Genomic DNA, 15,364 nt, shown 5'->3' with positions numbered 1-15,364 from the left:
TGCCACAAGAACAATGTAGCTCGAGGGGACTTTTTGTTTTTTTTTTAATTGATGTACCAGTTGTTGATGCCGAGTTTCTTAGCAAGAAATACAGCATAAAACAAACAATTTCTGCACACAATGAAAAATCAATTTCCAAACATGCAGAAAAGAAGTTTTGTAACGGACACGTTCGCAAGTTTCCGAACATCTGCCCCAGAGGGCTGTAGAAGCAATATCAGAAAGGTGAGCAGCTTTCTATAAAATCCAAAGAGAAGAAAAATCTCGCATGAGAGGGTATAATGCCGCAATGTTCTAAGTTGTCATTTTTTTGTATATCGATGTGCGATAGCAAGGTCACATACAACGCCTGTTGCGCTTGTACACAATGCCTGCTTTCTCTCTGCGGCCATGTTGCACGCAGGTGCGTGGGTTCCATGCGTTATGAGTCTTATGTTTATTTTGTTCATAGTTGTACAGCACACACACGTGTAGTAGGTATCATTTCCGCATTTAGTGTTGAGAGCTGTTTCCTCAGATGGATGAAGCAACGATATGACCTTTCTTCAGAGACTTTCCATTCTATGATTTATCCTCAGGCCACTTTATCCCGACTTGCTGTGCGCAGCTCTGTGCAAACACTAGATAGTGCGGTTTGCTGCACCCCGTGCATCATATTCCTTTTCCTTTACGTAACCACATCTCATACAGCACTGCGATACACAGCTCTCCATTGCGCGTGCTGTGAGCAGTCTAGAATCATCGTAATCATAATAAGCCTGACTACGCCCACTGCAAGTCTATCCAGTTAACCCTCTACTGTGCCAGCTGCGCGCACCGTATCCACGCAAGCTTATTAATCTCACCCGCCCACCTAACTTTCTGCCGCCCCCTGCTACGCTTGCCTTCGTTGGAATCCACTCCGTTACCCTCAAGGACTAGCGGTTATCTTCCATGACTACAGCGCAACGACGGTTATCTTGCCTTCGCATTACATGCCCAAACGCATTTATTCCTGCTGATTTCTACTAGGATGTCGTTCAGCCGCGTTGATTCTGTCACCCACTCTGCCGGCGTTCGGTCTGCAAACGTTACACCTATAACTTTTCTTTTCATAGCTCGCTGAGTTGTCTTTAACTTAAAGGGACACTGAGGCTTGTATCGATAAATTACCCGCTCCTGATTACAAAAACGTTACTCATACTGACAACAAAGCTCTTGTAACGTAGAAAAGAGCAAGAACCAAAATACAGGCATTGCTGCCGCAGGCCAACTCGCAAGTACAAGCGTGATGACGTCATAGGACAAGTCAGTGTTGCTAGAACCAATGGTTCTAGCAACACTGGGACACGAGAGCCACGAATCACTGAGGCTGACAAATGAAGGTTGCGCGGTTGAATGCCGAAGTAAGTTTTTTTTTTAAACCAATAGTGCCTTTTGTCACACAAGGAAGACCGACAAAAGACAACCTGAATGTTGTAAGCGAAGAAAATCAATACTTAGTGGCGCCACAGGCGACCAGATGAGTTTCGGTATATCATGGAGCTTCGCGTCTTTGCGGAAGGCTCGGACTTGAGCTGAAAAATAAAAGTTATCTCTCTCTCTCTCGCGTCTTTGCGCTCTGCATGCCCGCGTGGTTTTGTTTTTGACGCGCCTCGATTTACAAGCGCGGAACAGCAGAGGAACTCTAAGTGCCGCTCCAAACGCTAGTTAACTTTAGAAGGAGCCTATTAAGGTTGGTCAGGTCGCTGAAGTGCAGGCCGAAGTTATTAGACACCTTTAGCATACCGTGTACCGTGTTCCCGTTACCGGTACCTAAGTTCCGGGAGCCCGCGCGCAGCCAGTGCATGCGCAAATCTCCTTGACGTCGCCAGATGGCGACACGTACGCGGCAGCTACGCGCGCGCCAGCAGCATCGGGACCAGTCACTGCCTGCTCACCGGCGGTAAGGCGTCTATTTGAGAGAACTTCGTTGACGACTTCGAGAACGGAATCCATCGTAACGCTAGCAAAACGCCGGTGCAAACGTAAACGAAGCGACGGTAGCGGCTGAAATCGCCGATAGATGCCTTCAACGTGCGGCCGGCGGTAGCTTTCATTTCGGCTGCTGCTAGGCCGCACCGGTAGACTCAAGAAATCACGGAGTCTGCGTTACGTCATGTGCACGTCATATATCACGTCATGTGTCACGTCACTTAGTCCTGTGTCGGCAAAAGAGAGTCCCAAGTGTGAATCAGCGGCGGGAAAAACTTTTCAACTTCGAATCCGAATTTCTTAGAAATAAATGCATCTTTTGCTGCCGGCTAAGTGACAAAAAACGCATGAAATGCCGAACTATCGGATTTTGCTATAAAAAATATTAATAGAGCTCTCCTCACGGTCCCTTTAAGCTGAACGCTTTTCGTTACCCTCTACGCTTCTCCCATAGGCGACTACCAGTAAGATACAGCTGTTGCGAAAATCCTTTATTTTTAGGGTCTTTTGAAGAACACACAAGTGACGGAAAGACCGCCACCACGTGCTGCGTTCCACAGCTGACATCATGAATGCACCGACCTCCGGCAGACTTGAGTCACATCATCACAGGGGCGCACTATTGAGAGCATTCGCAATCCCCTCCATACCATCCGTGTGGTCACGGCCAGCGTAGAGTGCAATTGTTTTGGGGAGTACATGAACAGAGGAACATTTTGGTACCACTTTGTGAGACGCCGATGGTAACACCAACGGCTGGGCGGGCTCCGATCACTGCCAAAACATACACTAGATAGGAGATATAAAACTCACACTTTGTGCCTCTCGTGGGTGGAGGAGGAGGAAGAAAAGGTTTTTTTTGAGAACGCTCAAAGTGTCACATAGATGATAGTCATACAGGTGTGGCAAGTGTTCGGTGGTGAAATGTCTTGGAGCTGCTGATCCACTGCCTGTCTCTGTGTCTTGTGGCCTGTCGTCAACTTCTGGTGAGGCCGCTCCGCCAGTGGAGATTTGGCCAGGTTTTCCCCCTTTTTATGTAGGCTTGATGTCTCTGTAGGCTTACTGTAAAGGCTATGTCTTCTCCAGACGCAGGTCCGGCAGCCTGGTTTGCCAGTTTGCTGGCTGAAAACATGTCGCTAAATTCTTTTTGTCAAAACTCTGTCAAGCTTATTCCTGGCGGTGGTGGTGGTGAAAACTTTTAATTTCTGAAATAGAGTTTGGGAGCCACAGAGTGGCCCCGCTACATGGTCGGCGTCCCTAGTCCGGGACACCGCATGACAATGCCCCGTCTCTCGCCCGTTTCACTAGAGCCCTTTGGGACTCAAGCGAGGAGCAGTTGAGGAGGGCAGTCTCCCATGCCTCTCTGGAAGGGATTTTGAGTACATGACCACACCATGTGTAAGATATCACAGGTCTCCCCACAGTGCGGGCATCGCCCATCCATGTTAGGATTGTAATGTTTTAAGATTGCAGGACAGAGTAGAGTACCAGTCTGCAGGCGCTCCTCTGTCTCACTCAGCCCCTTTGCAGGGGCCGGGAAAAGGCGGTGGTTGTCGCTATAATGCGTTATTATTTCCCTGAATCCCAGCAGCGGTTGGTTAGACTCCGAGCCAGAAGAGCTTGGATGAGGAGCCCGGTGAATAAGCGTTCGGGCAGCCGCGTCAGCGGCTTCATTACCTCGTAAGCCCTGATGGCCAGGAGCCCAAATGATTCTTTTCGGTGTTGGATCAGTGGCAGTCCGTCTTAGAATGCAAGCAGCTAAGGGGGAGATCTCCCCTGCCAAGTAATGATCACATGCTTTTCGGGAGTCCCTAATGATGATTCTCGAATTGTCATGGGCGGCAGCAAGCGCTATCGCTACTTCCTCTGCTCGCATTGAATTCGGGGCTCGAAAAGAGAGTCCATCAACGTGCATTTCCTGGTGAACGACAGCGGCTGTGTAAAATCCCGTGGGCGATGGCCCTGCTACGTCTACATAATATACACCGGGTCGGGAGCCGTGTTGTCTCTCAAGAGCCCGAGCCCGCGCTTGTCGTCTGTTTTCGTGCATGTCGGTGTCCATGTTACGGGGGAGCGGGGAGACCCAGAGCATATGGCGCCACAGTACTGGGATACGCTCCGCCTCCTCTGGAGTGCAGTCGTGTTGGATGTGTAAGCGGTTTATTAGGCGGCGCCCAGGGGCCGTCTGCATGAGCCGCGTGTATTGGTTCACGAGATCGGCCTCCCGCAGCTCCTGGTAGGAGTTTAGCACCCCCAATGCCTTGAGTTTGGCGTTAGAGGTAGCCACCGGGAGATCCAGGGCTCGCTTGGTTGCCTTGCGGATGGTGGCGTCTATTCGCGCCTCGTCTTGCTTAGTAGTGCGGAGATATGGCACGGCGTAGAGGATCCGGCTAGTCACGAAGGCATAGACGAGCCGAAGCGCGTCCCTGCCCCGCAGACCGCCCCGCTTGTCGGAAACGCGGCGGATCATGCGCCCTACCTGTTCGCCTACTCTCTTGAGTTTCACAATGGTGGAGTCCGGTCTGAGTCTGTGGTGAATGAAAAGGCCTAGAATACGCAGCTCCTCCACGTCTCTAATAGGACCTCCTGACAGAGAGATGTGAATTGCTGTCCTATCCTTTGGGTTTGCTCTGACATGCAGAAGCTCTGATTTCGCTGGAGCACATTGGAGCCCATAGTCAATAGCATACGCATCGACTATGGAAGCGGCCTGCTGAAGGCGGGCCTCCATGTCCCCAAGGCTCCCCTCAGTGGTCCAAATTCTAATGTGATCTGCATATAACGCGTGTTGAATGCCTTCCACCCGGGCCAGTTGGCTTAAGAGGCGCATCATAGCTATGCTGAACGGGAGCGGTGATAACACCGCTCCCTGAGGGGTACCCAGTGTTCCCATCATGTAAGGGCCGTATTCCTCGCCCTCAATCCGAAGAAAGGACTGGCGATTAGTCAAGAAATCTCGTACATACGCGTAGGCCTTAGCCCCACAATCGGTAGAACTCAAGTTGGCCAGGATGCTTCCGTGTTTAACATTGTCGAAAGCGCCTTTCAGGTCAAGGGCGAGGATGGCTTTGTCATTATGTTGCATAGTTGTGGGTCGTATTACATCCCTGTGCAGCTGGAGAAGGACATCATGTGCACACTTGTGGGGGCGAAACCCGAACATGGTGACTGCAAAGAAGCCCTTACTCTCCAGGTATGGAGAGAGGCGAGCCCGTACCATCGTGTCCATAAGCTTGCCCGCACATGAGGTCAGTGATATGGGGCTCAGGTTGTCCGTATTCACGGCCTTACCTGTTTTAGGGATAAACGTCACAAGTGACGTTTTCCACTCGGGAGAGAGTGGACGCCCGCCCCAGATCTGGTTGATGTATTCTAATAAATGGGGGTAGGCTGAGTCCGGTAGGTTCACCAACAGGTTCACTGTTATGTGACCCCGTCCCGGAGCCGTACCCCGGCGCATTTTTGCTAAGGCCGCCTTAAGGTCGTGCAACTCAAAACGGGCATTAAGTGTTTCATTAGGCCTGCCAGAGTACATGTACTCAGGCCTAGGCGGGTCCTCCGTACGACCGAGATATCTGTCGCACAGAGTGTCCGCAAGTTGCGCCGTCGTACCTTGATACCCTTGCTGAGCCCGCCGGAGCTGCTTTTGCGTCTCCCCTCTCGTTTGGGAGGGGTCGATTAGACTGCGAAAGAGACGCCACGTCCCCTTTGAGCTCATCTGATGAGCTGCGGCGTCGCAGCGTGCTATCCAATTTGAATCTGAGAGTTCGGCAGCATACGCTGCAGCCTGCTCTGTGAGCTTGGCTATGCGGTCGGGTAATTTGCGATTAGTTTTCTGCTTTTTCCACCGTTTAGTTAAGCTTCGGCGCGCCTCCCACAAATGCAGGAGGTGGGCGTCCATTGCGGTGATCTCTTCGGTGGTTTGTAGTGTTGTGACGTGTTGTTTCTGAATGATGTATATGTGGTTAGCCCACTCCGCGTAGCCGCCGGAAAACAGTACGGGAGGGATAGTGTGATTTCGCAATTTGTGCCAATCGGTCAGCTTGGCCTGACCCCATTTTTTGCGCGCTGCCTTCGCCACGAGTGTAATCCGGAGAATGAGGTGATCGCTGCCTAGAGAATCTCCCAAGTTCTCTCAGGCAGCCGCTCTAGCACTTTTAACGAGAGAAAGGTCTGGACACGTGTCGCGTGTTACCGAATTTCCCACTCGTGTGGGATACGCCGGGTCCGTGAGCAACGTGAGGCTGAGGGTGGAGATGAGCTCCGCCAGCTTACGTCCTCTTGCCTGTTCGAAGTGGTAGCCCCAATGAAGGCTGGGAGCATTGAAGTCTCCAACGATCACTAGAGGCTCTTTGGCTGCCATCTTTATCGCGCGAAGGAAGATTTCATTGAAAGTTACGTGGGGCTTATGTGGAGGGCAGTATATGTTGAGGATATGTATTGACGGGTCGCGGCGCCTGAGAGGCAGTACCCGGACCATTGTATATTCTTGCTCGGTACTCAAGTATAAGTCGACCTGAGCCACGGTGTAAGCCTTATTCACCAGGATGCACATGCACGTAGAGGGGCCCCCCTGAAAGGTGCTGTAGCCTGATAATTTAGCGTCTATGCCGGGTTCCTGCAGGGCAATGAGTGCCGGCATGTCACCTAGGGACTGCAGGTAGAGCTGGAGGTGTGACCGCTTTTTACAAGCTCTGAAACCCCTGCAGTTCCATTGGATGATCTGGAATTTTTCCAGGTTTTTATCATTCCTATTAGATCTGCTAGCCATCTTGCTCTATTTATTTACGGGCGAGCGGACTAGGTCTGGCCGGGAGCCAGCGCAAGCCCAGCGAGGGGCCGCACCGACCCACCAGCTGCCGAGCCTGAACCATGTTCCTCCGCTGCCTAGCGGGAGGCTGTCTTACGTTTGAGGTGAGGGGATTCGCAGCTAGTGGCGTTGTTAATTTGGGTGCTGACCCAGGGCTGCACGGCTTTAAGGACCGAGTCAGTGACCTGGGCCATAAGGTCGGGAAGTGCTTGCGTTAAAGCTGCCTTGAACATGTCCTGGAAGGTCTTGCGGACTGCTGACATGATTTGATGCGGGAGGGCCGCCACTTGCTCCTCCAGTTGCTCGGTTTGGCGCTGCAGTGCCTCTAGGCCGGCCACGCGACCAGTAGATCCAACTACCGTGTCCCCGCTCTGCCGCGAGACGCTAGTGAGGCAAGATGTTACGGATGATCCGTCATCCTCGTCATCTGGCTCAGCTTCTTGCATTGGTTCGGATGACCCGGCCTGTTTGGCCTCTAATTCCTGAATTTTGCGCGCTAGAATTTGGTTCTGGCGCTTGAGCTCCTCTACCTGCTGCTGTAGGGCGGTTTCGGTAGGGGAGGGACGGGTATGGGGCCCGGAGACTGCCCTACTCCAACTGCTCACCTGTGGTTGGACGGGTGCCAAGGGCGGGAAGTCCCTGGCGTTGAGGACCGGGGGCACCGCCTGGGTCCCAGACTTGACAGGTTTCGATGGCCTGGTTTTGGCCTTGGTTTCCTGATGAGCTGGCGCTTTCTTGGCCTTGGGCGGAGTAGCCTGCTTGGGCCCCGTCTTTGTCTTCGGTTTGGATCCGGATGGGGAGCTCGGGTTGATGGTTTTCCGGAACCGCCCGGCACAGCCAGGAGCTCCGGTAGGGTGGCCGCCTCCGCAGATGAGGCAGCTCAGAACACAGTCATGTTCCGCCGGGCCGTCAGGAGTGGCATCGAGAACCTGGACTCCGCAGCGTTTGCTGCGCCCCGGCTGCGGTCGCGGGCACGCATCGGCCCGATGGCCCACTGTGCCACAGCGGTGGCATGCAGGCACTGTTTTCTTGTACAGGCGAACAGGGAGCCGTTCGTAGCTGTACAACACCGTCCGTGGCACCTTGGTCCCTGCGAAGGTGATCACCGCTACCGGGGTTCCCCCTAGCTTGCGCACAGACACCACATTTGGTTCCGCACTGAGTTTTCTTTTAACGCTTTCAGACGTTTCGTCCGGCGAAACAGTCACCACGCCTCGACAGAACGCACCGGAGATTTTAGGGTGTCTCCGGAACGGTAGCTCGCGTTCCCCTACTGGAAGCACAATATCCCGGAGTAGCTTCTCCGCGGCGTCGACTGATTTCAGTGCACATACAAGGACGTTTTGGTCCCAAACGGGCCACACCGCAAGTCCAGCATTTGCGTCGTCCCCGAGGATGCTGCGGACTGCAGCGCCGGATTGTCCAGGACCAAAGGCTGCCTTGAGGTCGACCGTGTTTCTTGGTTTCAGCACCACGACGATGTCATCTTTTTCAATGCGCGGCGTGTTCTGCGGCCGCCACCGGAGTTGCTTGGAGCTCTTCGAGGCTGCGTTCAGCACACTCCCGCCCTGCGTATGCGCAGAGCTATCCGGCACCTGTTGCTGGGTGGCACCAGCACCAGCGTCCCTCGATGCCGCCGCCGCGTTCTTCTTTCCGCGCCAGACGCGGACCATATCTTGGAGGTAATCATCCTCGGTTGGTAGAGGATCCTCGCCTTGAGTCGTATCCTCGGATTGATGGGTGTCCATTGTTACGATCTGCAAGGACTGCGGGTCGTATCCAGTGACTTGATATGGAGCCGCCACAGCCGAGAGATCCCCGACTGGGGCCATCGCAGGCCCCGGCGCCGTTAGGCTTAGCACCAAAGCGGCGTGACCGAAGCTTCAAATGACCGAAAAGTGGTCAAAAATTGGCCCCACCTTAACAAACGTGGTGTAGACGGGTGCCGCTGAGGTTCTTGGAGACGATGATACCAGGCTTGCAGGGGGAAAAGTTGGTGTATCGCAACTGATTGCGATCTGTCACGGAGCCGACGAGGTATGCGACCGCTCCGCAGCCCACATTTCTCTCTCATCCTCTATTCCTCTAGCACTGGTCCTTGCAAGCGATGGTGTAATTAAAATAAAAAACTATCGTACTATCCAGGAGCAGCTATAGGCTACGGCCATCCGATATCTTGGTATATCCGAGGTGCGTCTATTTGAGAAAAGAGGAATTTTGTACAAATCAGCTGACTTAGATTGTGTTGCAGACATGCTGCAGTGCACCTTTTTCGCCTCACTAACGGTGAAAGAGTTCATTCCTCAGCAACTTGCTTGTGTAAAAGGAATTATCAGCGGTGTGGATCCCTCCGCTACGTCAGGAGAAATTCTTGAGGACATCCAAGATGACGGTGTTGGCATTCTCTCAGCATTATCTCAGTTCACCGCTGTAACAGTGAGGCTGGAGGCTCTCGTATACCATCGCAAAGTTTGCAGGGTCCTCATGCCCACGTGAGTTCAAAGTTCGGCCTATAGTATACCGTGTTCACCTACCGCAGCCCCGGCTTTTACAGTGTAAGAATTGCTGGCGGTTTGGCCACCGTGGCAAACCTTGAAAATCGGCAACATGCTGCTTTGTTTGCGGCGGTGATCATGCATCGACATCATCATAATCATCAGTCAGACTACTCCCACTGCATGGCAAAGGCCTCTCCCATGTCTCTCCAATTAATCCTGTCATTTGCCAGTTGCGGCCCCCGTATCCCCGCAAGCTTCTTAATCTCATCTCCCCACCTAACTTTCTGCCGCCCCCTGCTACGTTTGCCTTCTCTTGGAATCCACTGCGTTACCCTTAAGGACCACCGTTTATGTTGCCTTCGCATTACATACCCTGCCAAAGCCCATTTCTTCCTCTTGATTTCGACTGGGATGTCATTAACCCGCGTTTGTTCCTTCACCCACTCCACCTGCTTCCGATATTTTAACGTTACACCTATCATTTTTCTATCCATAGGCCGCTGCGTTGTCCTTAACTTAAACAGAACCCACTTTGTTAACCTCTACACGTCTCTGCCCCATAGGTGAGTACCGGTAAGATACAGGTGTTGCATACTTTTCTCTTGAGGGATATTGGCAAATTGCCATTCATGATCTGAGAGAACCTGCCATATGCGTCCCACCCCTTTCTTATTCTTCTAGTTATTTCCCTCTCATGATCCGGGTCAACGGTCACTACCTCCCCTACCCAACCCGGGAGGACTGGGAGGCGACCCTGCTCGGCTGCCATGACTTACAGGCCCAACAAGCCTTAGTCGGGCGCGCCCGGGTGGCGGCCACCGCCACTGGGGTCCCATACTAGGGACCTCCACCTAGTGTTTGTAAGGATCAGTTCCTTAAGGGCTGATCCAAACATCCTCCTGTCCCTTTTAATAAATGTTTTCACCACCACCACCCCTAAGTAGACATATTCTTTTACTACTTCAAGCATCCCGCTACCTATTGCGAACTAGTTTGCTGAAGATTACTTTGGTTTTCTGCCTGTTAATTTTTAATCCCATTGTTCTGTTCTGCCTGTCTAACACATTGATCGTGCTTTGCAGTTCATGTCCTGAGTGACTTAGCAAGGCAATGTCATCAGCGAATCGCTAATTACTTACGTATCCTACATTAACTCTCATCCCCAACTGTACCCATTTCAGGCCTCGGCATACCTGCTGTAAACAGGCGGTGAATAGCATTGGCGAGAGCCTGTCTCCCTGCCTGACACCTTTCCTTATTGGAATTTTATTGCTTACTTAATGGAGGACTATGGTAGCTGTTCAATCGTTATAAATATTGACACCGTCCATTCATCGTCGTCGTTCTACTAGACCCACGAGAGCGCGGAATGCGCGCGCGAGCTGGCCTTAGGAAGAAGCCGAAGTGTCTGGCTGCGAATGCTCCGCTTTTGGGACCGCTACTGACGTCCGCTGCAGTCACCTAGTTTGAAGTGTCCAACCGAGCCGGACGTACTGTACCACCCGTGACATCTGGTGGAGGTGCTGGGTAACGCATTCCATGCCTCGGACACCCCCAGCAAGCAGGGATTCAAGTCCTCGAGGGTCATCTGCCATCGAGGTGACGCCTGGGCACCACGGTAGCCGCCGGCTCCAAGGCCTTCAACCCGAGTTTGGGCTTCTGGAGTCTCGCTCAACACAAGCGGTTCGTTCAGCGCCATCGTCGACGACCGTCCAGCCCGAAATAGGCATGCAGACGACGATTAGTTCGCCTTCTGTTGTGCTGCAGCAGCCTCGGGAGCCACCGATCTTCCAAGGTTCTCCAGGCGAAGACCCGGAAGACTGGCTGGAGAAATTTGAACGCGTAACCCGGTACAACAGATGGGCGGAAGACTCGAAGCTTCAACACGTGTTCTTTTCGCTGGAGGGCGCAGCTCGTACGTGGTTCGAGAACCGGGAGTCGTCCATAACGACATGGAACGTATTTAAAGACCAGTTCCTGCAGGATTTCACTACGGTGATTCGAAGAGAACGGGCCGATCTGCTCCTTCAGTCCCGAACCCAGCTACCAAATGAAAGCATACTGGTATACTTCGAAGAGATGGCAAAGCTATTTCGTCGAGCTGACCCGGACATGACAGAGCAGAAGAAACTCCGGTACCTCATGCGAGGTGTCAAGGAGCAAATCTTTGCCGGACTGGTTCGCAATCCATCGAGCACGGTCGCAGAGTTTCTGTCGGAGGCAACCACCATGGAAAAGACACTCGATATGCGGTTGCGGCAATACGAGCGTCAGCCTTTGGCCATGACTGCGGTAGCCACGGACATCAGTAACACCCACATGCTTCGCGAAACCGTACGAGCTATCGTTCGCGAGGAGCTCCAGAAGCTGTTCCCGGCTACGCCGCCTGCGCCAACGGTTTCTGCTCTATCCGAGGTTATTCGGGAAGAGGTGCAACAGGCGCTTACAACACCAGCTCCCTTCCAGCCGTCCACAGCCCCACCGCAAATGACATACGCCGCTGTTGCTCGTCGCGCACAACCGCCGCCGAGTCGTCTTCAGGAAACCCCGGCCTCTTTTCGGCCGCCACCACCTGCTCGTCCTGCTCCATCGTATCCCCGTAAAAGTGACATCTGGCGCACTCCCAACTACCGTCCTCTCTGCTATCACTGCGGTGAGCCGGGTCACCTGTACCGCAACTGCAGGTATCGTCAGATGGGCCTGCCGGGGTTCCCTGCAGATGCACCACGTCCGCAGCCTGGGCAGCGACCCAGAGAAATCAACGATTATCTGGCCGAATCTGCCGGTGGGAGACGCAGGTCGCCATCTCCACGTCGTCGGTCTTACGGTGACTTTCCTCGGGGAAGGTCGCAAAGCCCCCGCCAGCAAAACTAAAAGCAGCAACCTTTGAGGGGGAGGTTGCTCACCGACGAAATGTAACAGACCCTCCTACGCCGCAACTAGGTGGCCACCCGATGCCACGACCGAATGCCGTCCAACACCGTGAACCGCCGACTCTACGTGAATGCCACCTGACGTATCGAAATGAACCCGCACCGCACCGCAGCCGTGACCGAACATCGCGCCGTACCTCTCACACGACGTCTACGACAGCAAACCTGAGCATGTCCCTCGACGGAACAGACGTCACTGCACTCGTCGACACAGGGGCGGATTACTCTATCCTCAGTGGAACTTTCGCCGCCACACTGAAAAAGGTCACCACTCCGTGGATGGGCCCACAGATTCGTACAGCCGGGGGTCACTTAGTTACACCGACCGGGACTTGCACATCAAGAGTAGCAGTTCAAGGCGCAACCTACCTGGCAACGTTCGTTATACTTGAACATTGTTCACGTGACGTCATTCTCGGGATGGATTTCTTGACCGAGAATGGAGCGGTCATCGACCTCCAGTCAAAGGCCGTGTGTTTCTCCACAGAGAATGCAATACACAGAGATCCAGACCATCCGACCGCACTTTGCATCCTGGATGACCACGTCACCATCCCACCTCGTTCGAGTATTATGGTTTCTGTCGGCGCCAAGACTGTGCAAAATTTCGAAGGCGTCGCGGAAGGCAACCAGATCTTGCTTTTTGCCAGGAGCCTTGCTGTCGCCAGAGGAGTCGTTAATCTCGTCGACGGAGAAACAGAAGTGCTGATAACCAATTTCGGTGGTGCACACCAACATCTGAACGTGGGAACCGTTGTGGCTCACGTTGATGCCATCGCCCATGTCAGCAGCACACCCAGTATTTCCACAATGTCGTTGTCGCAACAGCAGAGCCCAGTCACTGGTTTCACGTTCGACGTCAATCCAGCACTCTCCCCGACGCAGCAACAACAAGTTAAAGATCTTCTTTTGCGCTACGGCGACACCTTCTCGGTATCATCGCGTGTTGGACGAACTCACCTAACGAAGCATCGCATTATTACGGACGCTAACGTGCACCCTCTCCGACAGTCCCCCTACCGAGTGTCTCCCGCTGAACGCGACGCTATTGGCCGCCAAGTGAAGGAAATGCTCCGCGACGACGTAATTCGTCCTTCCCGGAGTCCCTGGGCAGCGCCAGTCGTCCTTGTGAAGAAGAAATACGGAACATTGCGGTTCTGTGTAGACTACCGTCGCTTAAACAAAATCACCAAAAAGGATGTCTATCCTCTCCCCCGGATCGATGACGCTCTGGATCGCCTTTGTAGCGCGAAATACTTTTCTTCGATGGACCTCAAGTCAGGTTACTGGCAAATTGAGATCGATGAGCGGGACCGTGAAAAAACAGCTTTTATTACTCCAGATGGCCTGTACGAATTTACGGCCATGCCCTTTGGACTGTGCTCTGCACCGGCAACTTTCCAACGCCTTATGGATACCGTGCTTGTCGATTTAAAATGGCAGACGTGTCTCGTCTATCTTGACGATGTTGTCGTCTTCGCCCCGACTTTCCTGGAGCATTTTCACCGCCTCGAATTGGTCCCACAAGCAATAAGGTCTTCTGGACTCACGCTCAAAAATGAGAAATGCCACTTTGCGTATACAGAGCTGAAGTTCTTAGGGAACGTTGTGAATCAAGCCGGTGTTCAGCCTGATCCTGAAAAAACAACAGCTATTGCCCATTTTCCGCCGCCGCAAGACCTGAAAGCTGTCCGCCGTTTTCTTGGATTGTGCGCGTATTACCGTCGCTTCGTGAAAGATTTTGCTCGCATTGCCGCGCCGCTGACGCGCCTAACACGGTCGGACACACCTTTCAGATGGAAAGCAGTGCAAGAAAATGCATTCCGCAGCCTTCAAAGCCTCCTGCAGGCACCTCCCGTTCTGGCTCACTTCGACGTCAACGCCGACACGGAGCTCCATACTGATGCCAGCAACATCGGCTTAGGTGCTGTCCTGGTCCAGATCCAAGCGGGTCAAGAACGGGTCATCGCTTACGCAAGTCGATGTTTGTCACCAGCCGAATCAAACTATTCCGCTACCGAGAAAGAATGCCTTGCCATTGTATGGGCCACTTCGAAATTCCGACCGTACCTTTACGGCAAAAATTTTAAGGTGGTGACCGATCATCATGCCTTATGCTGGCTCGCAAGCCTTAAAGACCCGTCCGCTCGCCTCGTCCGATGGAGTCTGCGGCTCCAGGAATACGACATGACTGTCGTGTACAAATCCGGGCGCAAGCACTCTGACGCCGATTGTCTGTCCCGCGCCCCAGTAGATCCTTCTACCAACGCCTGTAATGATGACGACATCTTACTGAGTTCTCTCAGCGCCTCCTGCCTAGCTGACCAACGATGCGCCGACCTCGAACTTCGAGATGTAATGGAATTTCTCAACGGCAGCAACACGACCGCCCCACGCGCTTTCAGGCGCGTGTTGCCATCTTTATGCATCCGCAATGGTCTTCTGGTCAAGAAAAATTTCGCTCCAAACAATACGCAATACCAAATCGTCGTACCGGCTAGCCTGCGCAATGAAATCCTCCAGGCCTCCCATGACGAACCCACTTCTGGACATTTGGGCATAGTCCGTACGCTAGCCCGAATCCAAGAGAATTACTACTGGCCTCGTCTCCGTGCTGATGTCACTCACTACGTCAGAACGTGCCGAGCCTGTCAGCGTCGCAAGGTGCCGTCAACCAAACAAGCTGGGTTCTTGATGCCCATTAGACCACCTACAAGGCCCTTCCAACAAATAGGAATGGACATGCTGGGTCCGTGCCCACGTTCGAACTCTGGCAACAAATGGATAATTGTCGCGACGGACTACCTTACCCGCTATGCAGAAACGTCAGCTCTACCCAGCGGCACCGCTTTAGAAGTCGCCAAGTTCTTCGTGCATCAGATCGTACTCCGCCATGGGGCACCTGAAGTGTTGATCACTGACAGAGGCCCTGCGTTCATGGCTGAGCTGCTGCAGGAGATCTTGGTTTGCAGTCATACCGACCACCGCCGAACAACGTCGTACCACCCTCAAACGAACGGGTTGACTGAAAGACTGAACCGAACCCTTTCTGACATGATTTCCATGTACGTCGATATTGAACACAAAACGTGGGACGAAGTGCTTCCTTATGTCACCTTCGCCTACAATACGGCCATGCAAGAAACAACGCAGATGTCCCCATTCCACCT

General features: G+C 53.1%; 1 protein-coding gene across 1 annotated transcript; it reads left to right on the top strand.

Moving 5' to 3' along the window:
- Positions 1-390: 390 nt before the first annotated feature.
- On the top strand, positions 391-12,135 carry LOC149359594 (uncharacterized). Its single transcript, XM_089567708.1, has 2 exons — positions 391-403; positions 10,820-12,135. Exons 1-2 carry the CDS (start codon positions 391-393, stop codon positions 12,133-12,135), a joined length of 1,329 nt encoding a protein of 442 aa, XP_089423834.1.
- Positions 12,136-15,364: the final 3,229 nt, after the last annotated feature.

Source organism: Amblyomma mixtum, chromosome 2 (assembly GCF_055824585.1).
Source record: "Amblyomma mixtum isolate Tamu chromosome 2, ASM5582458v1, whole genome shotgun sequence".
Classification (NCBI taxonomy): domain Eukaryota; kingdom Metazoa; phylum Arthropoda; class Arachnida; order Ixodida; family Ixodidae; genus Amblyomma; species Amblyomma mixtum.
This window is presented reverse-complemented; position numbering and strand designations above follow the sequence as displayed.